At 39.5% G+C, this 25,140-nt stretch overlaps 3 protein-coding genes across 6 annotated transcripts in view; 2 read left to right on the top strand and 1 right to left on the bottom strand.

Moving 5' to 3' along the window:
- The window catches only part of LOC134318372 (14-3-3 protein beta/alpha-B-like), a 4,992-nt gene extending 816 nt beyond the window's left edge, over nt 1-4,176 (top strand). Inside the window, exons 2-6 of the mRNA XM_062999252.1 lie at nt 1,780-2,080; nt 2,193-2,316; nt 3,054-3,217; nt 3,336-3,431; nt 3,530-4,176. Coding sequence (XP_062855322.1) covers nt 1,787-2,080; nt 2,193-2,316; nt 3,054-3,217; nt 3,336-3,431; nt 3,530-3,586 — 735 coding nt within the window. The 5' untranslated portion in view covers nt 1,780-1,786 and the 3' untranslated portion in view covers nt 3,587-4,176. The remainder of the gene's footprint in view (nt 1-1,779; nt 2,081-2,192; nt 2,317-3,053; nt 3,218-3,335; nt 3,432-3,529) is intronic.
- Nucleotides 4,177-6,360: 2,184 nt separating this feature from the next.
- pabpc1l (poly(A) binding protein, cytoplasmic 1-like) lies at nt 6,361-20,826 on the top strand. 4 transcript variants are annotated; one of them, XM_062998592.1, is made up of 17 exons: nt 6,361-6,443; nt 7,467-7,669; nt 7,744-7,937; nt 8,240-8,355; nt 9,052-9,132; nt 9,392-9,531; nt 11,041-11,135; nt 11,206-11,343; nt 11,476-11,571; nt 13,231-13,497; nt 13,585-13,666; nt 14,236-14,352; nt 16,569-16,699; nt 18,577-18,685; nt 19,281-19,411; nt 19,523-19,602; nt 20,578-20,826. In XM_062998592.1, the coding sequence occupies exons 2-16, from the start codon at nt 7,477-7,479 to the stop codon at nt 19,583-19,585; spliced, it is 1,953 nt and encodes a 650-aa protein (XP_062854662.1). In that variant the 5' UTR covers nt 6,361-6,443; nt 7,467-7,476; the 3' UTR covers nt 19,586-19,602; nt 20,578-20,826. The 4 variants fall into 4 exon arrangements, with proteins under 4 accessions (XP_062854662.1, XP_062854663.1, XP_062854664.1 ...); XM_062998593.1 differs by having other exon boundaries at nt 6,441-6,464; XM_062998594.1 differs by lacking the exons at nt 6,361-6,443; nt 7,467-7,669 and having other exon boundaries at nt 7,775-7,932.
- Nucleotides 20,827-22,182: 1,356 nt separating this feature from the next.
- Nucleotides 22,183-25,070, bottom strand: fmodb (fibromodulin b). The gene is made up of 3 exons (XM_062998596.1): nt 24,681-25,070; nt 22,989-23,520; nt 22,183-22,410 (listed from the first exon to the last, which is right to left on the bottom strand). The coding sequence occupies exons 1-3, from the start codon at nt 25,068-25,070 to the stop codon at nt 22,259-22,261; spliced, it is 1,074 nt and encodes a 357-aa protein (XP_062854666.1). The 3' UTR covers nt 22,183-22,258.
- Between the last annotated feature and the right edge of the window lie 70 nt (nt 25,071-25,140).

Raw genomic sequence — 25,140 nt, forward strand, 5'->3', positions numbered from 1 at the left:
AATGACCCATTTTTTGTTGTACTTGCCGTACGGTGCATGATTCATCGTGGTCGTGTTGAAAGAAAAAAAAAAATCAGGACAGATGTGGGCCGTGTCCTAATTCTCAAATATGAGCATGTGTATATTTGTATTTAATCGATGCATAAATAAGAAGCAATTTAATCATATGTGAGGGGTGGAAGCAACACTACTGCGCAGTGGATTTCATTTTTAATGAGTCCTGTAGACCTGCAAGAAGGGTAAACATACAGACGGTTGACAAAAGGTAGAAAACAACAATTTATATGCAAATCTAAAGGAATAAATTAGGGTATTTTATCATCTTACTGTGCTCTGCAAAGTGTATAAAATACAGGATAGTCGAGTTTAGCTCGGTTTTAAATCAAAATGATAGGGGACAAAAAAATCAATGTGACTTTACTGGTGGGTTCATTTATGGTGCATATGGATGACAAAAGCTTTAGTCACAAATGCCAGATTTTTATTGGGACAGGGCTTGGAAATGTGATGTCATGCCCTGGCAGGGAGCCAAAATGTCCTGCATAATCATTAGTTATTAAACCTTTACCAGTAAGGATTTATGCTGAAGTTCGAATTACCCTTTTAATCTTTAATCAAATATTCAATCCGTTATTATTACTGACTTTTCCAAATTGTGCCGTTTGCTTTTCATGCTTTCTCTGAGCAGAAATGTCACAGAGAACTGTAAAAACAGCATCTAAAAGCTCCATGCCAACTCAAAATGTAAAATCAAGAATAAACAAACCGACTTGTGCTGCAACCATGGCAAATTCACATCCCACTGATACCCAGTTAATGGTCCTTGATTTATTTTGTCACTATTTAGATCCATGGTTATGATAAGTAATTGCATTTGGGTGAAAATTGCATTTGAGCATTGGGCTTATGAATGGAAAAAACAATGTTTTACATTTTTACTCATGTAAAATATTCAATCAAATATTCTGATTGGTCAAATATTCAGTGTAATGGAAACGTTTTTGTCTTAATGATTATACCACAAGGAAACTCTAAAGGATTTGATCATTATGACAATGTGAATCATATTCTATGGCCTTTACAGTCCACCAGATATTAACCCAATTCAACACTTACTGGTGATTACATGTGATTACTGGTATGCATGTTACATGTCATTAAAACGCCAAGTCAGACTACCTTCTGAAAGAATAGTGTTTCATTTAATCAAATATGGTTACTGACTAGGATTCTATTGCAAGGTACACTGATGCTTAGTAATGCCCCACACCTCACTTAAACTTAAATTAAAAACCATCTGCTAGTTATTTCAGTCTAAATTTTTCACCTGTCTATGGATGTAATGAAAAGCAGTATGTTATATTTTTGCTTGACCCTTTTTATATTACCGTTTAGTATGTATTTAAAACGTATTCTTTTAATGTAACACAATGTAAGTGTAGAATTTTCACATTATTATGCAAGATTGGAAAAAGCCTCAGGACAATGCTTAATTTCAATAAAATCTATTGCTTAGTTTATTCATTTTAGTAATAATATTGTATACATACAAGAAGTACCCATGTATATCCCTATTTGCAACACATGTAACCTTGTGCCATTCATCTTTTTTAATTTAAGATATTTGATTTGTGATTAACTGTGCATGAAATGCTCAAAAAGAGTGTTTTCACCTTTTGCTCAAAGTAATCCTAAATAATCTCATCAGGTTACATTCATAGTCTGTTTTTGTCAATGTCATGGTTTAAATCGAAATGTTTTCCCTCACTTGTTTGCCAGTCTGACCATGGACAAGAGCGACTTGGTGACGAAAGCCAAGCTGGCTGAACAGGCAGAGCGCTATGACGATATGGCCGCCGCCATGAAGGAAGTGACGGAACGCGGGGGCGAGCTCTCCAACGAAGAGCGCAACCTGCTTTCCGTGGCCTATAAGAACGTGGTCGGTGCACGCCGCTCCTCCTGGCGCGTCATCTCCAGCATCGAGCAGAAGACCGAGGGCAACGAGAAGAAGCTGGTGATGGCCCGCGAGTACCGCGAGAAGATTGAGACTGAGCTACAGGATATCTGCAATGATGTTCTGGTAAAGCTTTCTAACTACACAGCAATCCATTTTTCAAACTGCAAATAAAGTGTTTTGATTGATGACTGATTTAAATGAGAAGTTTAATTAATACTGTATGCTTTCTGTTCAGGGTCTCTTGGAAAAGTTTCTTATTCCCAATGCCAGTCAAGCTGAGAGCAAGGTGTTTTACCTGAAGATGAAAGGCGATTATTATAGATACCTGTCTGAGGTTGCATCTGGAGAGTCCAAGACCTGTAAGTTGCATATTTCAGTTTTGTAGCCCTACTCGGGTTAAAAATACAATTAAAATTGCTTAAATTAATTAGTTAATTGATTAAATATGACATGCTACCACGTTTGTTTTAATACTTGGCACGGCATTGCACAGTCGCAGTCAGTAGTAGTAATTTACTCTTTGTGCTTACTGTGCAGTTTCAGCAGGGCGGTTTTCACTATAGACAGTATAGTCTGCCGCCAAGGTTAGCATTGTTAAATGGGCACCTTTTTTGCAGGGACATGTAATATATCTTACAACAGTACAGTGAACAAATGCCATCTAGAACACTATTAATGGCAGTGGTTACAGCATGTAGAAGAAATCAAAGGCATGAGCTCTCCATAACAAAACATGAATCTGAAAAGATTCACCTTTGTTTCAGGTGTTCTTAATGCTGAGTCCTAGAGCCTTTGAAATAGCTATTTAGACTAATATTTTGATATCTGATTTAATGTTTCAGATGTGTAGATTCAAGGGATGAGGGGCAGAAATCAAGCCTGAGTTTGTCTTAATGTATTTTAACCCAATTTTTAAATTGGTTGAAGAATAAGGATCTTTAACATTTCTTTCTTATTTGTTTTTACACTGAGCTAGTTGGTGATGGTATTGAATACTTTTTAATAATCATGTAGAAGTGTGTTTTGCGTTCCAGATACGTTGTTTAAAAACAGAAAGCAAATAAGTATAACATATTTTATACATCTTTTTATACAGCTACGGTTGACAACTCTCAGAAGGCTTACCAGGATGCGTTTGAGATCAGCAAGAAAGACATGCAGCCGACACACCCCATCCGGCTGGGTCTGGCTCTCAACTTCTCAGTCTTCTATTATGAGATCCTGAACTCTCCTGAGAAGGCCTGCCACCTTGCTAAGACGGTAAAAGATTGTTAACTGGCTGAATTAAAATTGATCTAACATGCGTGTTTGTTACATTGTTGGCTCTAAATGTAGATTATGCCTAAAAAACCAAATGGTCATTTTCCCCCCCTGCCAGGCCTTTGATGAAGCCATCGCTGAGCTTGACACCTTAAGCGAGGATTCATACAAAGACAGCACGTTAATCATGCAGTTACTAAGGGACAATCTCACTGTAAGTTACCACTTTTCCCATTTGCACATCATTACCATTGGTAGCACCTGCTTGGTTATTAGTATCTAACAATTCAATGCTTTCTGTCATTTCCACAGCTGTGGACGTCAGAACACCAGACTGAAGATGCGGAAGCAGGCGACGGAGAGAACTAGAGGAGCCACACTGATCCCCCAAAACACCCGCACACACACATCCCCCTATCTTACTTAACAAAATAAAATACACAAATGGCTTCCTCCACCTTCCCCCCCTCCCATCTTGCTTTCTATCCTCCATTCTTCTCTATTCATCACCCAGCTCCCTGTCCCCTACCAAACATCGCAAGACGCACCCGAAGCAAGACACACACTGACGCCTCTCACGCAGGCCCCGGCGGCAGGGATTTGGGGGTCTCGCAGGGTGACATGCCAATATCGACAGGTCCAATTCTTTTGTTTGTGAATTAATGTGCTTGTACCGAATCCATAGTTGTATGTAAACAAGTGTGTGAGTGCGAGCGAGAGTTGAGCATGACTGAGTGTGAGTGAGAGTTTGACATTAAGTGTGCGTGTGTGTTTTGGTGTCGGGGTGGTTATAAACTCTAATAGTCCTTCCTAATGATTCCCATTTTTTCCACCTTAGCTGGTTGTGCATTTTCATCCTTATTTTTTGTTACGGATTTTTTTTTTGTGTAATTCGTCATGGTATTTGCAGGTTTTATTGTATGGTTATTAAACTGGCAGTTTATTTTCACCAAACTGAATTGAATTCTGTGTCATGTTTGTTTTTGTGGTGTTTTGCATCATAGCTTTGATTTTTGTCTTCAGTGCTACAGTTACTGACGGTCATGTTCAAACACAAGGTCACATATACACATTAATCAAGTAAATCCCAAGTAAAATGAAATTTTAATTGAAATGTGTGTTTATTCCAAGTGATGCATTTTACACTTGCAGCAACAAGCAGGAAATATTTACTTTGATAAACCAATAACAATGAAAATGAGCATTATGATGGTGGATAAATTGCTATACAGAAGTAATGAACAAATCTACAGTCACAGTAACTGATCAGTTCTATTTAACCATTTTACATAGTTCATTTGTAATTTAAACACTATTATAGTGTATATGTGGCTGAATTGTAAATTTATTTTCTTTATAAATCCACTATATAACATGGAACGATGAACTCTTTGTTAAACTGCACAGTTTGCTCATATTGGCCATTTGGTTTAGCTAAAATTTATCCTTTATTTTTAATGCTTATATCTGAGGATGGAGGTGGCTGAACAGCCTAGCCGTTACAAGGTACGCTTGTCAGCATGCTTTTAGTGCTGGTCCCAAGTCAGGATAACATAAGGAGGGTTGTGTTAGGAATGGTATCCGGTGTGAAGAAAGTACCAAGTCAGGTGTATGGACCAAAATGATTCACTAGCTACCTCTAAATATGGATGCAGCTAAAAAAATGCCAATGGTTTTGGAATTGGTTGTCCAACAAGCTTATGGCTAGGTGTCTACTTGCAGATCAGTAAAAATGTAATACTCCCATAAAAACTGGCTGTGCTACCATGAGCAGCAATGACTGCAACAAATACTTCCTAAAATTTTCTTAATTTCAGGTAATTTGGTTTTGACACACTTGGTTGGTTTATAAAGTGTCTAAGGCTGTACGACTTACTGCAAATTGCATTAAGGTACATTATCTTTTAACAGTAGTAAATCCTCCCAGAAGTGACACTCCAACCAGAGTTTATCCAAGAGTATATCAATGACATTCAGCCACAAAAAAAACTTCCGGAACTGCAAGCCTTTATTACTCTAAAGAAGGTCAGCCTCTCATGGTACCATCATTAAAAAGAGACTGGACCAAAACTGCATTTATGGGAGACTTTAAATGAAAAAAGCTTGTCTCACCTTTGCTCCTTGATGACCCAGAGCTTTTAAAAAAATGTCATGTAGACTGATGAGAATATCTAGGAATCTAGAAAGAGACTGTTCAAATGTCATTATGTGATCTGAGGCTCAAGAGCAAAAACACATGTTTTGATATGAGCTCAAAGTATTTAATTAGTTTGTATTCAGTCATTCGTCATTCAATGAACTATAACTTTTAAATATATGCACATTGTGGATATACAGTTATTGCCCAGATAGGACCCCCACTCACCAGATATTATTGACACCTACTGTACACCTGCTAGCAGGGCGTGTCTAATAAACAGAAATGTTGCTGCACCTGATACACTTATACTATTAGACTACACACTACCATTTTTATACCGTGTCAGTGTCAACACAGCTCTGTGTATAGGGCCCTTTCCATTAATTAATGGGGTAGAGAGGGGTGGAAATCTGTATAAAGCAACACATAGACTACAGTCAGTAACTGCACAGCCAGATGCATCTATATGGTTGGTGTAGCTCATAAAATTCCCATTAAAAGTATGTGCAAGAGAAGGTCAACCTAATAAACTGGCCGATATGTGTGTTTGTATAGACAGTCATGGGAAAAGAAACAGGAGCAGGGAGATCTGCATCTTAACCCATGTTGATGTAAAGCCTGTATATCTAATGTAAATATGATAATGTGTATAAATCAATTTTAATCATAAGGTAACAATGTAAGTTTTCTTTTTTGACCTTGGCGAGGCCACAGTCAAATAGCAATATTTATAAGGACACAAAAGTCACCAGCTCATGAATATATAAATGAATTTATTTATATATTGGATAATTTTTTTCTGCGGAATATTATTTTTGGGATATTATTTTTCTCATGGTAAAAAAAATTTAGTTTTTCGAACTAAATAAACATGTCGTTTTTCGGACTACTTAACGTCGCGGATAAACATTTCCAATTACTTGAAGCTTGAGTTTAACAAACGCCGTTCTTTTCAATTAGAGAAAACGTTAGCGCGCATTGATATGACAGGTGAATGGATGAAATTCAAACAATTACCACAACCTCACTGCCATTCTGCTGAAGAACGGGGCCTTTAATACCATCTGTGTTTAGTTCGGTGGAAAGGTGAGGTGCCGTTACTTTCAGGTTAATACCATTAATACATATTAAATTATACCTAGATTTAATAAAAAAAAAACACAGTATTTTATCTGACTTCGACCATAAGTGTAATTTTGTTGAGTAGCTGTAGCCTGTATAAACGCTTGCTATACTAACAGTTTACCATTATTTGTTGTATGGAATCCTTTCTAAACTTGTATGCCGTTACATAGCGTTATAAGTTAGTATTTTATTCACCATTTCAAGTTTTAAAAACAATTTCTTTTTATTGAGCGACAACATTCTTCAGTCAAATATGTTTAACCCACATTTGGTGACTTTTATAGATCCCAACATTCTTAATGGCTATTTGGTTTGAGAAATTTTGGAGTCGATTCCGAGTCACTGCAGTTTTAGGCATGACTATATAATCAAAAACAAAACTGTGTAAAACAGTAAGCCGTTAGTGTCTATTATATGATCGCGAATATAAAGCAAATTTCAACATGTTGAACCGAATCCAAAGTTTTAGGGTTGCCTATCAATTTCCCCTGCCGCGGATCAAAGAATCGTTTGTTCGGAATCGACTCCTAGGTTAAGCACAAGCTATGGTTAAGCTACATACAAAAGAACTTAGATTAACAAGTAAATCATTTTAATAATGAGGTAAAAATATTTACTAAAACACACTCAGGTAAGGTTATCAAATGTGCAAAATGTTGGTACAAAACCCATATTTGGATGTTTTAAGGTAGCAGATCAAAAAGATTTCAAGTGCAAATTGTAATAGAACAATAAATACAAAAAGTATTTGTTAGCAAAAGAACACTAAAGTTTAAGCAAGTCCTCCCACATTTGGATTTCACTGTGGATAGGTTGATTTGTTGTTAATTGATTTAAATATGTTTTGGGCTGTCCAATCATAATGTAGCCGGTTCATTTATTTATTTTGTGTAAAACTATTGAATATATCAATATTTGTGATATAATGCCCAGTCCTAATATGCAGTGGATAAATACAAGTATACTTTATATTCTTTTTAACAGAGCTTAAAGGATGAACAGTGGTGGTCAGGTGTATCCGCTGGCTTCACTCTATGTGGGTGACCTGCATCCAGATGTCACAGAGGCCATGCTGTATCAAAAGTTCTCACCAGCCGGACCCATCATGTCCATCCGTGTGTGTCGAGACATCATCACGCGCAGGTCCCTTGGCTATGCCTACATCAACTTCCAGCAGCCAGCTGATGGTAAGCTTGCACCTTTTGCTTAAAATACTGTAATATACTTGCACCTTTGTAAATATACTGTTTATGTGCTACAGCTGAATGTGCGCTGGACACCATGAACTACGAAGTGATAAAGGGTCGGCCAATCAGGATCATGTGGTCACAACGAGATCCTTGTCTGAGGAAGTCTGGAGTGGGAAACATCTTTATCAAGAACATGGATGAGTCCATCGACAACAAGGCGCTTTACGACACCTTCTCTGCCTTTGGAAACATTTTGTCATGTAAGGTCAGCACCAAATTAGCTTTTTTTCTTGTTCAGGTGAGAGTTACTGGACTGTATGTGCTGCCAAACAAGAGGTATCAAAGAGGTGCATCCATCAGTGCATTGTCCATGCCAGGTTGTTTTTCTGTAGTCATATTGTTCTTTAGAGTCTGACCAATACATTGTAATTGACAGTTATATTATTTAATCCATCTTTTATTTATGGTGAATCTATTTAACAAGGCTAAAGAGCAGAGTAATACATTTTTTAATAGTCGTATGTGCATTTTCTTTGTGCTATGGCGATAATACATTTTCTTTCATAGGTGGTATGTGATGAAAATGGCTCAAAAGGTTACGGATTTGTGCACTTTGAGACACAGGAGGCAGCTAATCGAGCTATCGGCACCATGAACGGCATGCTGCTGAACGACCGCAAAGTGTATGTTTGGAATCTTCACTAATCAGCGATTTGCCGTAGACCTATGGGTTTCACTCCTTGAATCTAGATAATGTTACTGTTAGTTCAAGTTTACAATAGTGTTCATTTAATTAGTACATACGTCATTCCAAATGAGCATGGCCTTATAATTTTGAAAGTGAGGACTCTTTGGTATGTGGTTATATTAGAGCAATTTCAATTGTCTGGGGCGCAGGTCTGGAACAGTGGAAAAAAGTTTTCGGGGAAGGGGGCGCGGTTTGCATATGTCCAGTTGCAACTGTGTTAGTTGAAAACCATAGGTCATTTTTGCCAATACTATAGTATACATATTAACTTTACACCTTTATTTGTAAACAAAATGCTGGTGTGATAAATGCCAAACAATGTAATTTGAGATCCAGCCAGTTAGATTTGGCATTGCTCATCTGTATGCTTGGAACAAGTGATGTTACCTCATTTAAGTTGTTTTAGATCACCTTTTGAATTCAAATTGTTATTAGAAATGGTTTTACATTCAAATATCTACTAATCTGAGTTTAAAAAATACACTTGTCTGTAACCTTATTAAGAAACATATTATTCATTCATATAAAGTGATTGTGGCCAAGAAAAAAGGGAACAATTAGTCCAATGTCATATGTAGTGAGGGTAGTGGAGTATTTTCTCATAGGCATCTCTTGATCTTTCTTTACTCAGAAAAGAGGCAGGTAAAGAGCAGGAATGCAGTTCAGCTCCAGTCTCTCCCCTTTGGGACAAATGTCAGCTGTTCACATTTAGGTCAGTGCACCTGATGAAGTTTGCTGTAGGATTTGATCAGAAAAGGCAGCATGTCACTTTCTATTAGATCTGGTAGTGCAACAGGCTAGTAACATAAATGTTAGACAGGAGGTCCAAGTTAAACTGACCCTTAAAGTGCTTTACCAATGTAGGATGTAGACGTGTCTAGGAAACTCTATTAGAAATAAATGGATAATTCACTCGAATGGAATCTTACTTTTTACCTTTTGTATCTGTATTTTTGGGTCCAAATGAGCAGATTTGTTGGACATTTTAAGTCTCGTAAGGAGCGAGAGGCAGAATATGGAGCCAAGGCCATGGAGTTTACCAATGTATACATCAAGAACTTTGGAGAGGACTTTGACAGTGAGAAACTGCGTGGCATCTTCTCTGAGTATGGTATGGTAATACAAGTGCAAATTGTATTTAAAAAATGTATGAGGATTTAAAACCCGATATTTTCAAATGTAGTCAATCAGCTAAGGCGTGTTTGAGCTTTCTTTTTATCTTCTTTGTCCAGTGCAGTTGGTTACTGTTAGATTATATATTTAGATTAAGCGCTTAAAGTGGATTTGCTTGGTAATAGTTTTTACTAACATCATTCTTATGGGTGTCATTTTCAGTGTTTTCACTTTCTGATTCAGAAAAGACCCTAAAGAAATATCAAACACTTCCATCTTTTGCAACTAGTAGTTTTATGTATTATACATCTACTAATAAAAGTCTTAGATGCTATCAGCATTTTTTTTTTACCCTTTATCTCCCAAGTTAGTTATTTCCAATTCCCGATTGTAAATCTGCTGTTTGCGCAACCCCCGATCTGATCAAGGAGAGCAGATCGGAGCACTATACGCCCTCTCCGAAATGTATCTAATCTGCTCCATGTGACCCGGACCAGTCCCGGTGGCCGCGTATAGTAGCGGCCTGTTGAAGACGCCCTGTCCAACTTTACGTTTCTTAAACACAGCCAGTTGTGTTTGAGAGGGCGCCCGGCCAGGTAGGTGGCTCTGCTGAGGTTAGAACACTCCACAGCGGTGAGCTAACAGGTTAGACCACTGTACCAGCCAAGTGCGTACCCAAATGTCTTGTGACGTGTACACCCGTTGGCTCACCAGCACCTGCCAATAGAGGCATATAGTTGTAAACATGATTATTTATCTAATAATAAAATTTGGGCACTTTCCCGAATAGGGTGGCTCGGTGGGTAGCACTGTCACCTTACAGCAAGAAGGTTCTGGGTTTAATTCCCATGTTGGGGTGCTTTGGCTCCTTTCTGTGTGGAGTTTGTATGTTCTCCCCATGTCCGTGTGGGTTTCTTCCGACAGTCCAAAGACATACAAGTGAGGTGAATTTGATATACAAAATTGTCCATGACTGCGTTTGACATTAAAGACTTGAACTGATGAATCTTGTGTATCCAGTAATTACCTGTCCTGTCATGAATGTAACCAAAGTGTGTAAAATATAATGTAAAAATCCTAATAAAATAAAGAAATATTCTTTCCAGAATAAGAATAGCTCAGAGTTCAATAGGAATAGCTCAACGTTTAAAGATAAACGAGGGTAGCGAGTACAAAATTTAATTTTGTTATATTGGGCAATATTAATAGTCAACGTATTAGTCACAGGTATTAGGAAAATTCTCCTCCCCAAGTCTCACTTTTAATCTGTTCTGTATGTTTAAAACTCAACACACTTGCATTCCAGAATTGTTGAGGTACACAGCATAGCTAAATCTGGCCTCTAGCTCCTCTAGCAGTGAACAGCTAATAAGGTATGCACTGGCCTTGAAACATGTTCTTGGCTGTTTGAATACATTTGCATTTTTTTAAACAGACCAACTATGGCTTCTATTTTTTTCTACTGACATGTTCCTGTAAGCATGGCTGCTAACGGTGTGATTCACAGGGAAAACCCTGAGTGTTCGTGTGATGACCGATGAAAAGGGGCAGTCTCGTGGATTTGGCTTCGTGAACTTTGAAAACCACGAGGACGCACAGAAAGTACGTTGACGGTCAGTATCACGAAACACATTAAAAAAGCCATTTTTCAGACGCCGTGTCTTGTCTGCAGGCAGTAGCAGGGATGAACGGGAAGGAGATGAACGGGAGGATTCTGTATGTGGGTCGAGCCCAGAAGAGACTGGAGAGGCAATCTGAGCTCAAACGCAAGTTTGAACAGATCAAGCAAGAACGCTTGAATCGTTACCAGGTGATCGAGGTTTTAACTGAGGTCTGATAAGAATCTGCACACATGGATCTCTGCCCAGTCTCGTTTATTACTCTGAGTCATACCTTTGTGTCGAATTTCATTATTTGCTGATGTCAGCGTCTTCTTCTGCAGGGCGTCAATCTCTATGTGAAAAATCTGGACGATGGCATCGATGATGACAAACTGAGAAAAGAGTTTGCCCCATATGGTACTATTACCAGTGCTAAGGTAATGTTAATAAATAACAAAATTCTTAGCTGCCTTGTTACAAAAAAACAGTGCCTCAGTTCTAAACTAATGCTGATTGATTTATGTTCAGTTCGTTCAGCTGCATTCCATTTTGGATCAACTGCATCTGAACAAACAGTTCTTGTAGTTAAAATGGACAATCTCTAGTGTGTTTGTTAGTATGGGTTAGTGTTTTGAAAGTGGGTCAGGCCATGATTTGGTGAGCTTTGGGGTTAAAAAAGCTAAAGCAAGCTACAAGGTGCTTTAGTTTTGTAAAGACTTCTACCACTGTGAGCTTAGATTACTATGGTTTGCTATCTTATGCCAAGTTTACACTACACAACTTTCCAAGTTGTCAGGTCGCTGTACAGTTCACACTACACAACTGGATCTCTTGTAATCGGGAGTCTTTCAAGGCCATGTGGCTTTCAGACTACGGGTCTCCCAAACTACGTTTTGTCACGAAACAAATGCGAGAAGTGATGAGTTTATTGATACCATGTCCACAAATGCAGCTCAACAAGTAGCGAGCGATCAAAGTTCGTGCGCTGATGTGCAGTGTAAAGTCAAGGAGAAAAAATAAATGAATCTACATGACCAGCAGGGGTAGTGAGTTGGAGGTTAATAAATATTTTTTGCAATGCAACGTTGCTGTTATGTTTTGTAGAGAACGTTTCCTCTCACCTCGTATCTGGCGTTCTCATTGCTGTTTGACACCTCACTCATTGCCAGTCGGCCGACTCATATCCAGATATCTAGCATGCTAGATATTTATCTTCAGTCGGCGAGCCGCTTGGATCGAGTTGCTGAGCAGTTCATAGCGATTAAGAGCCGAGTATCGATCGGCGAGTTGCTCCCGAGCCGGCAAATCTAGCGCGGACCAATCTGCGAGCGAAAATCGTGTACTGTGAACTAGGCATGAGCCTAACAAGCAAGAACAGAACTCCCAGGTTAGCCTTGTAAGCTGCACAAGCTGCAAGGTTGTTGTATTTATCTGGAATGATTTGCTGGTGGACTTTTTGATGCACAAGGAGCAAATCTATTGCACTGCCCCCCACACACTTGCACCTAAAGGCAGGTCACGTACTGCTGTGTTTTTAAGAGATGCAATGAAGCCAGAGTTTTCTTCTGCTGACTTGGAGAGAATGTCCCGGTTGGTAACTGAAGGTAAAATTGAACCTTTGGGACCATGTTTCAGTGCAGCACTTACTCACTACCAATCAGTACAACAGTACTGCCTGGTATTACATGGTTTTTCTGTCGGAATGTGCATCTGTACATTAATGAATACAAATACTGGAGGTGGCTCTCCTCATAGCGAAAAGGTCCTGGGTTTGATTCCTAGGTGGAGTGGTGGAGTCCTCTCTGTGTGGAGTTTGCATGTTCTCTCCGTGTCTGCCTGGGTTTTCTCCGGTTCCCTCTCACAATCCAAAGACATGCAAGCGAGGTGAATTGGACATAAAAAATTGTCCATGACTGTGTTTGACGTTAAAAGACTTGAACTGATGGTCTTGTGTATCCAGTAACTACCTGTGCTGTCATGAACGTGTGTTTTGTTTTTAAAAGTGTATTGTATCACAGCTACCTGAATTACTGAACGTTATCTGAAACATCCAGATCTACTTTTGCAGTGATGCGACTTTTTTTTTCCCTTTTTAGGTGATGACTGAAGGAGGCCACAGTAAAGGCTTTGGCTTCGTGTGCTTCTCGTCTCCCGAGGAGGCCACTAAAGCCGTGACTGAGATGAACGGCCGCATCGTCAGCACTAAACCTCTTTATGTAGCCCTGGCTCAAAGAAAGGAGGAGCGCAAAGCCATCCTTACCAACCAGTACATGCAGAGGCTCGCTAGTGTGAGAGCCATTCCTGGCCCTGTCATGCCCACCTACCAGCAGAGCTCCGGCTACTATATGCCATCTATGCCACAGGTAGTGAGTGAGTTTTGCTAAAGAATAATATGTTCACACTATTTACAAATATAATTATTTTAATTCATTGCTTTTATGCGGTCAAAGCCTCAGGGACGTGCCTTCTACAACGCTGTACCAAACCTGCGTCCAGTGCCACGTTTTGCCACCCAAGCTCCCAGACCACAGGGTAAAAAAATGTCTACAATACACCGTAAAACCACTAGTCACTAATTATTTTTGAAGGTGTGGGTGGCACGGTGGCTCGGTGGGTAGCACTGTTGCCTCACAACAAGAAGTTCCTGGGTTTGATCCCCAGGCGGTGCGGTCTGGGTCCATTCTGTGCAGAGTTTGCATGTTCTCCCCGTGTCTGCGTGGGTTTCTTCTAGGAGCTCCGGTTTCCTCCCACAGTCCAAAAACATGCAGTTTTATTGAAGACACTGAATTGCCCTGTGTGTGTGTGTGTCTGTCTGTCTGTCTGTCTGTCTGCGATGGACTGGCGCCCTTTCCAGGGTGTTACTGTGTGCCTTGTGCCCATTGAAAAGCTGGGATAGGCTCCAGCACCCCCCCCCGTGATCCTAATTGGATAAGCGGTTAAGAAAGTGAGTGTGTGTGTAAGGTGCCTAAGTGCACAATGTAATATTATATATTTGTTTTTTTTGTGGAGAAAAAAAAAACACCTATTTATTAATTCTTTTAAATGTTAAATTCTTAATTTCTGCAACTGCTCACTAATATTAGTTCTCTGATTGATTTTAGCTCCGTACTCGGCTCAGTTAGTCAGGCAAGCGACGCCACGCAGAACCTCCACCCCCATCAGCACAGTGCGCCAGGCCTCCACCCAGGCTCCAGGGGTTGTCAACACACAAAGGATGGGTAAGAAACTTGGCCAACAGGAGGTATTTAAAACTTGATGAGAAATTGTGAGTTTTATTTTATTGTAGCAGGAGTCTAAAATGTCTAAAAAATCATTTGAAATACTTCAACTCTTAGGGTTGGTTTCCCAGACAGGGATTAAGGCTAGTCCAAGACTACATTTAGCTTTAAATGGAGAATCTCCATTCAAAATGCTGTGTAGTCTAGGACTAGGCTTAATCCCTGTCTGTGAAACCAACCCATAATGTTTTAAATGAATCATGTGCACCTATAGTGATGCAAATGGAGTAAGTGAAATTCCACCTTTGTATCTAACAATTAGCTTGCTTGGCTGTTGGTGTCTTGATTTTATATCTGCTGTTTCTTTTAAGGAAACTGCTAAAATTATGACTCCATGCACATTGTCAACAACAGCCCTAATTTTACATGTTACAGTCGTGTTTGGTTGAAGAAGCAGCCAATAACCTATCACACCCCATCCAACATGTGCCATAGCTGACTGCTTCATGTGAAGATTAATATCGTGAGAGTCTTGCACCAATTTTTACAGCCAGCAGAGGTCGTAATTGCAGCAGTTATGATGAGCCCCTTTCTGCAATTCCTTACCCTTTGGGCAAGCCAGTCATTGTCTGTGTAGGAACCTGGCCTGCCGGTAGAATAGCTGACATTCTAACTTAAGTTTATGATATCAGCTCTGGTGTGCTAGTGTGTTTTACCACCTGAGTGTTGTGCCGCCCGAGGGCCGTCTTGGGCATTTTTTTCCCCTCCAATTAAGCGTAACCAATCTGCTCCTGGTGACTCCGATGGCATCCAAGGAGGGTGTATATTTGCATGACACACACTCCCTCCGATATGTTCATGCAGTCCATCAATCCCTTCTTATTCTCCCGTACTTTGGAGAGCTATGCCTTGATCTCTGCGCTTCTCCACTTTCTATTCGCTTGTTAAGTGTGACGTCACACGTCATTTCCGGGGCCAAACGAACCTAATCGCAAACGCAAACAACTATGGCTAAACCTGTGAACCTTTATATATATATATATTGTAAAAGCCATATTGCACTAATTGTAATGATCTATGTTTATTGTCATAAATATTTTCTGTATGGTTAAAGAATACTTATTTGAGGTGGAGACTTGGTATTTCAACTATTGATGATTTTTCCTGGTAATCAGTGTATGCTGTTATTCATTAGTCCTCTTCGGTGGAGCCTGCGGGGGACAGAATTGTTCTGACTCTATACCGACAATATTTATCAAATATACGGAAAGAAAGAGGACGTGGAGCAACAGATTTATGATCGTGGTTTTGTTTGTTATACGCCAATTGTGAACATAGTGAGTTTTTATAAGAAACTTGGATTAATGGATAAGTCAATGTAAGAACAAAGTTAAAATAAATTCTGTTTGTGGAAAACTTAAGTTACTCGTGTTGCTGTCGTTGGAAATTGGATTTACAAACATTACACGAGTCATAAATGTCGAGTCCTTCTCAATAGCGGTCTGGATGAGAAAAGGTCTTATTTTATATATACTGTATATATACATATATTAGAAACATTAAGATACAAATAAGACAAGATGTGCAGTACACTAGTGCACTTCAGGTAAAGAATATCATGAAAAGTTCATGTCATTATTTCATTTCATGTCACCTCATCAAGAGGTAAGCGCTCATATTTTTAATTCATTACATGAAAACTGACATTTCTAACTCTTTGGTTTTACTTTTAATCAGTATAGCTTATAGCTTATATAGTAAAAATCCAGAAACTCACATTATTATATGAAATTTAAAAAAAAAAAGCTTAACACGTGTAATGAATATACAATGACCGTTTACCTTTTTACATTGAATTATGAACAAAAATATTACTCCATGATATCTAATCGCAAGGAAAGCAGTAAAAAGACAGTTGGGTAGTTTTTTTTTTTTTTCGACTCGGACCTGTTGAAGCAGTACGGCACACAGCACTGTGGCATATTGAAAATACGAGGGACTCGGCCAACTCGTCGCTACCTGGGTGCCCTTCTTCTTGGCCATTCTAACAAAAAAAAATAAAAAATGTTCTATGTAGACTGGTATTACTGGCCTATATGCATCTTAAAAATTCTAACTTTTGGCGGCATGTTTATTTTCTAACTTGGACACACATGTGATCTGTAAGAATGCAAGCACAACCTAATTGTTCTATATTTAAATGTCTCTCTGGTCAGCTCATATTGGAACCCAGACAGCAGGTGGACGAACCATGCCTATGGTGAGAGGAGTCAGTCAATACAAATACTCAAGTGGAGTTCGAAACATGCAGCAGGTTATCACAGTGCCAGCTCCCATCCTACAACAGGTAATGCAGTTTAGAGTACTGTTTAGCAACAGTTTTCTTTATACGACTGACTAATTTAAGTGCATCCTACGTACACCCACTATGAACTTATGTTATTTTAAGACAATCTGCTAGGTCAGGAAAAATCTACATACAGCAGTGTGAGTTTTGGTTCGATTCAAGAATACTCATTATTGTATTGGCTTTTTGCAATACACTAGCCTCACCTTTTCTCCTCCAAACATAGTCTAAGTGTGAGACTTTAAGAGTTTTCTTTCTGGCAGGAAAACAATTGTCTGTAAGGTGATCTGGTAGCTTGTTTGGAAATTGCTCCAAGACCACTACAATTTATGATTCAATGTACAGAGCACTTTAGACGTTCCCATTGTAATGTGTGTGGCTTAGATTTATAGCTGTACTTAAACTGAACCACAATCCACAATTTAAGCTTTTGCATTCACCCTTACTGCAGCTTTCAAGACTTTCATATGATGCACTGTTTGCTGGCTGTGCCACCAACCGACAAGCTAGAAATAATAAACACTACTTAAATTATTGACAGCTATTGACAGTTTATTTGCTTTACATTTTGTATGAAATGTGTTTAATACATAAACACTGGTAACTGTCATTTAGAGAAGTGAGAAGCTAAAAATACCCAGCAAAAAATGAAGTTAATATAAGGGAAAATTAATAATAATAATAAGTTCAACTTATATAGTGCCTTTAACCAAGCTCAAGGTCACGTTACAGTAATAGAGAGTGGAAACAAAACAAAAAAACAAACAGAAGTGTGTGAGGATAGGTTAGAAATATAGGTTCAAGAGGTAGAATGAAAATGTTGTGAGAAGAGATGGGTCTTAAAAACAGAAAGAGAAGAGATAGTGCGAAGAGTCGGGGGCAGAGAGTTCCAGAGTGTTGGGGCGGCAACGCTGAAGGATCTGCCGCCCATAGTGGACATCCTAAATCTAGGAACAGAGAGCTGATTTGTGTCTGACGACCTTAGTCTGCGTGATGGTGTGTGACGTGTGAGAAGTTTAGTAAGATAGGTAAATCATATTGCAGAGCTATGAAACCATGACAAGTGATTTCAGGGTGAGGAAAAAACCTGGTCTCTACAATTCAGTTTATTAGCTGCCATACTGTTTGTTTTTCATTTAACAGTGAGAATCAGTTTCTCTTCACCATGTCTGAACTTTGACCCAGTCTACCCACTTACCTTTTAAAATCGCAGCCATTGAGATAAATTGTTTGTATGACATAGATGGAAGCAAAGCACAATCGGATTAAACTTTGAGTGCATCCACAAGTGGTAAATGCGCACAGTGCATCATGCTCAAGGTAGCACAGCGGCAAAGTATACAGCATAACCTCACTCCACAGGAAACTTCACTCCACTTGGCACTTCTAGCACAAAAGCGGTTTTACAGTAGATCATGTGAATGCAGCCTTAAATTACATTGTAGAACTTTCTATGCTACCAAATTGATAGACTGCTAAGTGAGAGCAGATTTTGTTATGCTGTCAGAAAAAGCCACAATTAATCTATTAAACCCTGTCAGATTAGTACTTTTGCCACTGTTTCAATCATTGCTTTAATTGTTTTTCTGTGAATCATTCAAATCTTGGCTGCGATAATATGTTCCTTTAAATGTCTCAAATGTCTCGTATAGTCATATCTGTGCTCTCTGATCAGAAGACAATGAAGCTGTCATACAATGACATCATTCATGATGTACAAAGAGAGCAAAGTGTAATTCTTGTTTGTTTTTAGACCTAGCTCTGTTCTGGTTTAAGACTGAATAGGTTCATACATCACTCCTGAAAGTGTGCTAGATAATATTCAGTGTTTGGCACCAGGGTAGTACTGCCTGAGGTTTATTCATTTTTCTTCGTAGGTGATGCCTCATCCAGTTATGGAGCCTGCCGTTCATGTTAAAGGTCAAGAGCCCCTCACTCCCTCAATGTTGGCAGCTGCACCACTCATGGAGCAGAAACAACTACTCGGTACTTATTAGACTCACACATGATGCTTGAAAGATAATTTATATTAAATGTCGTGTCTGTTAAATTATACAATTGCTTTGTTAGAAAATCATTTGTTTAAGCGTCATGGATGCTTACGTTGTAGTGCCTATTTTTCAGATACAGTGTTCAGTCCCCTTGCCTTTTAGTGTGCGGTGTAGTGGATTTGATTTTCATCGAAAATAATTGCTATTTTACCCATAAACTACACCGTCATCCATAACCATAATAAAATCAAATTAATATCGCAGGGTGCTCGGGTGGAGGAGCGGTAAAACATGCCAGCCCACCAGTGCAGACATTTCAGACTCGCAAATTAGGACCTCCGCATCAGCCGTCCAGTCGCTGATGATACTGAAAATAATGAGCTTGTCCGGGGGAGGGTGGACCAGAGGGATTCCTCATGCTGGCTGATTGATGCCTGCACAGAGATGGGGAAGTGATGCATGACTCTCTGTGCATGATGCTGGTGAAATACGATCAAGTAATAGGATTTGACTAGATTGGGTGGAAATGCATGAATAGGAAATCTTATTGTTCTTATCTCTTATTCACACCCTTTGGAATTTCTCTGCAGGTGAACGTCTGTATCCACTGATTCAGGCCCTTCATCCTAACCTGGCTGGCAAAATTACTGGCATGCTGCTAGAAATAGACAACTCTGAGCTTCTGCACATGCTGGAATCCCCAGAGTCCCTTCATGCCAAGGTAAGCCTGTTAATGCCAAACAAAGTGCCATTATCATAAAAAGGGTGACCTTGCGCTGTGTTATTTTCCTACGTGGGGAAATGTTTTCAAGTCGGTGTAAAAATGTTGTAGGTTGAAGAGGCGGTGGCTGTTCTTCAAGCTCATCAAGCCAAGGAGATGTCACCTAAGAAATAAGGAGGCCCCTGATGCAGGTAAAATGCAGTGCAAGCACCTTTTTTTCCCAAGAAGTGACTAGTTGTACTTATGTGACAAAACAGGTTTAGCGCTGCACTAACCTTTAGACTGTAATGGCATGGAATTTTTTTTGTTTTACTTGTTTTAACAAGTAATAGTTAGACACAACCAATAACCATTGTAATGTAGTCCACTAGATGGCAATCTATGTGGGGCTTTCAGGTATGCCTACTAAAACAGGCTACAAATGGGCTTAAACTACATAGCCTGACTGCCACGACAGACTCAGTAGTACAGTTAAACCACGATTTAACGGACTAAAAGGGGGAGCACTGGTCTTTAAAATGCGATTGTCAGAAACAGTGGTTTTTTCCAGGGGGTGCAAAAATATACAAAAACACAGCAGGTGGCATGGTGGCTCAGTGGGTAGCACTGTCACCTCACAGCAAGAAGGTCCTGGGTTCGATCCCCAGGTGGGGCGGTCCGGGTCCTTTCTGTGTGGAGTTTGCATGTTCTCCTCCCACCCCTCGTGTATGCGTGGGTGTCCTCCAGGAGCTCAGGTTTCTTTCCACAGTCCAAAAAAAAAAAAAAAAGTGAAAAAAGAGGTGAATTGGAGATACAAAATTGTCCATGACTGTGTGTTTGACAGTAAACCTTAACGAGAAACTACCTATCTTGTCATGAATGTAACCCAGGTGTGTAAAACATGACATTTATTGGCAATCATGTTTATAGAACACACAGTTGTGTTTAATTGTGATTTTTGTTCTTTGTAATGTGCCGTTTCTTATATATTCCACCTGTGTGTGTATATATAAAACTGTGTAAATGAGGGCATGAGGTACATGCTTTGATTCTGTGTATGTTGGAATCTGATGCTGATGGTTAATTAGTCAGCTTTTTCACTCAAAATTCAGGAGTGCTTTTGAAGTCGCAGTATGTGGCTGGCTTGCTTGTTTGTTTTACGCATTGTTCTTATTCACTCATTTCAGGCACTGATCACTGAAGGTCGTCTGCCATAGTCGAGAGAATCGGGAAATGGAAAAGAGAAACAGGGGGACACGTAACTTAAACACTTTGACGAAGGCACTTTTGTGGAATCCTTTACTCAAGTCTGTACTGGTGTGAAGAGTGTTATGTTTGTTCTAATTAAGTTCACAAGAAGAAAATAGATAAATATGAAAAAAAAATATTAAAAAAATCTTATGTTGTGCATTAAAAATATTTTGGCTTACCCACAATGCAGTTGTTGTCTATTATATTGACGTTTTCAGTAGCATAATTGACTGATTTTCTCTGTATCTCAAAATATGCCAGTAGATGGGCTGGCTACTCTAAATTGCCCCGAGTTGTGTTTCTGGTGATGTTTTAGTGCTCGGTTCAGAGAGTGTTCCAGCCCCTGATGTGAACCCACTGTGACAGAATGGCTAAATTAGAATTCTGCATTGGCTGAACAAGTATTTCAATACAAGGAAGTCAAAATGTAAATATTTTTATTGGATTAGATTGTCAATTATTTTACTCAGCATGCAAACACAAGTATACTTTATATCAATGCATGATTTTTGTCCACGTTTCAGAAAATCCACATTTCAGTAAACAAGACGAGTGTCTGTTTTAACATTAGGACCTTTTACATTCAAAATTTTTTTACTCCCCCCCCCCCCCCTTTCCTCCTACATTTTTTGACCAAGTGATTAAAGACCCATTCATCCAAATAATTATAAAAAAAAAAATGGTTCCAATGTTCCATAGTAATAAACTGCTTACAAGTTATTCAACTAAAATTTTATAATTGAACTTACTTGAATAGGGTGGCACGGTGGCTAAGTGTGTAGCACTGTCTCCTTGCAGCAAGAAGGTCCTGGGTTTCCTCCGAGTGCTCTGGTTTCCTCCCACAGTCCAAAGACATGCAAGCGAGGTGAATTGGAGACAATAAATTGTCCATGACTGTGTTTGATGTAACCTTGTGTACTGATGAACCTTGTGTAATGAGTAACTACCGTTTCTGTCATGAATGATATTCAAATAAACTTGTTTGTTTGTTAGGATTTCAACGTCACGTTTTACACTTTGGTTACACTCAACAACCATAGGATGACATCAAGTGATCAATAAAAGAATGGCAATAGTTGATCAGTTGTGATATGGGGGTGCTTAAGCAAGGCTAACATTGGGTAGATTTATTTTTGTGATGAACCAATGACTCAAGCCATGTCCATGGTTATACAGGAAAAATTAAAAATTGGTTCCTCCAGCTGGTTGAAAGAGCACCAGATCAAGACACTTTATCGTCTTGCAACAGGTGTGGCAGAAAATCACCCAATGGCAATGTGAAGCATACCAAAACACATGAAAGCTGGGTTTGACAATCTGGGTAAATCAAGCAAATATTGATTTCTGAGTTCAAACCTTAATATTGGATACTTTCAAAAATGAACAGCAACTTGTTTTCTTTGCATTAATTGAGGTCCAAATCACTGCATTATTTTATGATCAGTTGTCAATAGTTTATAAAATAAAATATACATTTTATTTTATAAAACACCTATAAATGGTAAGACCAGTGGTCTCCTAATTGTATATTTATACATCTCCCTCTCATATACAGCAAAATAAAAGGCTAAATTATTGCTATCCATTCTAGTTGGCATAACGTTATTGTTTTGATAGTTAAAGGTTGATGTGTGTGGCCTTGCGCAGGCAGAGCAGAGCTTCTGGAGGAACGTCACGGGCGCTGATGTTGTTCGCTTCCAGGCGAAGAACGTGCAGGTTTGAGTAGTTTGTCACGTCCACAGTTCGGCAGAAACTGCTGATGGAGAACTCTGAAGGAGAGAAGACACAATACTGTAAAAACTGTTTTGTCCTAGTCAGGGCTTGGATCTTGGGTGGGTCTGGTTTGACCCTTTAACTCTGGGTGCGAGACAGGATTACCCTACCCAAAATAGCCAGTTCATCTGAGGGATTCCCACCCTTAGACATAGCCAAACATGCCTGGCCAACTGATAGCATTTGGACACAAAAATCACCTTGAGTTGTTGCCAGAAAAGCTCTATTTTTGTCTTAATTGATTATAGAATTCAGTTTCATTAGTATTGCTAATAATAAGACGAGCACTATTTAAACTTCAAGTGCTTATGTTTATAGTTTGTCATTTTTCTAACAAGTGTTTCAAAACATTTTATGGCATAAATGTAGGATAAATTTGTACATTTTCATACCTGATTGATATCTAATTGTATCTTTGCTGCTTTATTGATGGGGATTTTGCTGTCAGCTAACACTAGGTATAAAATTTTTTATACACAGTACAAATGGCCGACTTGTATACTAGGTATCGTCAGCCTTTGATAATTATTAGTATTTGTAATTATTAGTATTACTATGTTGCATGTTTTAATACCTTTTATGTGGTTGCCCTGCAGATAGAGATTCTGCAGACTGGTGCTGATTGCTGGGATCCTCTCGAGCTTGTTATGGGACAGGTCCAGCTCCAACAGCGTACTTACATTAAAAGTATTGGCTGGGATTCCAGCGTCTGCCAGATTATTATGCGATAGCCTCACAAATCGCAGCTCAGGTCGCCCTTTTAGTAAGCTCGAGGGGATGGAGGAGATCTGGTTGTGCTCCAGATACAGCTGGCTCAGTGTGAATGGAAGGTAATCAGGGATCTTCGTTAGCTGGTTTCCACTCAAATACAGGATATTTAGCGAGGACAGAGGCTTCAGAGCGGCATCAAGATCCTTGATGTTGTTATGGTGGAGACGCAGTGACTTCAGATGGCTCAGTCCATGCAAGGAACTTGCTGGAACGGATGTGATGGTGTTGTGGTTCAAGCGCAGGTCTTGAAGGGATGGAGGTAGTCCTTCAGGAATTTGGTCTAGTTTGTTGTACTGAAGGAACAGGTGCTCCAGTTTAGACAGCTTGGAGAAGACCTGTTTGAGGATTGAACAGAATATAGTAACACGGTGACCTAAGGTTAATGACACAAACCTTTATTATTTTATTTGTCATAGTAAGTGGTGTGGTGGGTCCGAGGCGAGTTCATATGTGGATCAGGTTTGTGTACAGAGACACACACCCTGATCACATTTTCCCATGTCTCTGTGCAGGCGCCATCAAACAACCAGCAAAGGTCGTAATTGCATCAGTTATGAGGAGTCCATTCCGGCACCCTCCCTGCGAACGATTCAATTATTGTTTGCTTAGGCGCCCAGCCTGCCGGTAGCAGAGCTGAGATTTGAAACGACGAGTTTGAGATGTGCTAGTGTGTTTTACCGCTGTGCCACCTAAGCGTTCTACATGATTTTTTTAGGTGTGGACTGTCATAAATTTAAATATTATTGTACAATTGTATCGTATTAATTTTACCAGAATGTGTTTAGACGAGCCAGACCACGTTTATTAACAATTTAGAAATCTAGGGAATTACAATTATACACATTTTATAATTTATGGTCATCTTTATATAAATTCCACAACACCATTAGCTAGTACTTAGTAATAACAGTATTTGTAATAACTAAGGCCCTACCTAATTAACGTCCATGAAAATCGCATCACGGACCATAAAATGAGCCGTTTCCTGTGTAACATGCAGTTTGCTGTAAAACTCAAACTTTAGGATTTGTGTTTAGCAATTTAGCCTCACATTTACTGGTTAATTTGAACTATGAGGTGGTTCTAGCAATCCTACGGCAATTCAGTTAGCAATCGGTTAGCAGTCAAAACATCCAAGATGTCAATGTCTAAAGCAGCTAAAACACGACCCGGGTAGCTAAGTTTGGAAAACTTCCAGCCAATTCTGTGGACGCAGGAAGGGGTGTCGAAACACGGACGAGAATTCCCCGAACATGAAGCCTCGCACCATCGCTGGATGTTCTAGGTTTACATTCAACTGCTAAGGGGGATGGGGTGTGAATTGTAGCTTCCATATATTCTATCATTCAATTTATGAGTGTTATTTAATGACTGCTGTGAAATGTGGCACTTTTCTTTAAAACCCCGTGAAATTAAGCACATTTTCTCATGAATTTAGTAGGACCCTAGTAATATCAGTAGTACATTTCCACTAAACAGTGAGTACTTTGCTGACCTTGCTGCTTATTCTGTCTGTCCTGAGCTGGTTCATGTGCAGGATGATCCACACCAGCTCTGTAGCGTTGTCGAACACCCCGTCCATAATCCCCGTGATCCTGTTGTTCTGCAGGTATACGTACTTCATCCGGGTGGGCACAAAGGGCACATGTTGGAGGTTTCGGTTGTGGCAGTACATGGCGTACGGATAGGCAGCGGGGCACTCGCACTCAAGCGGGCAGTCCAGATCTGCAGATTCTGCCTGAAGGGAGGAGTAGTAGCTGTCCTGGCTTCTGTCGTAGCTGTGTCTGTAGGCTCGACTGCGCAGGTAATTCAGCCAGGTGAGGGAGTCGGTGTGAGTGACAGACAGGTGAACGAGCCCCGCCCACAGCAACAGTACAATCCACATCTTGACTGAATAGAGAGGAAAAAGATACAGTGATGGAAAAAAAACAGAAATCTACAACTATAATGACCAC

Source organism: Trichomycterus rosablanca, chromosome 7 (assembly GCF_030014385.1).
Source record: "Trichomycterus rosablanca isolate fTriRos1 chromosome 7, fTriRos1.hap1, whole genome shotgun sequence".
NCBI lineage: Eukaryota > Metazoa > Chordata > Actinopteri > Siluriformes > Trichomycteridae > Trichomycterus > Trichomycterus rosablanca.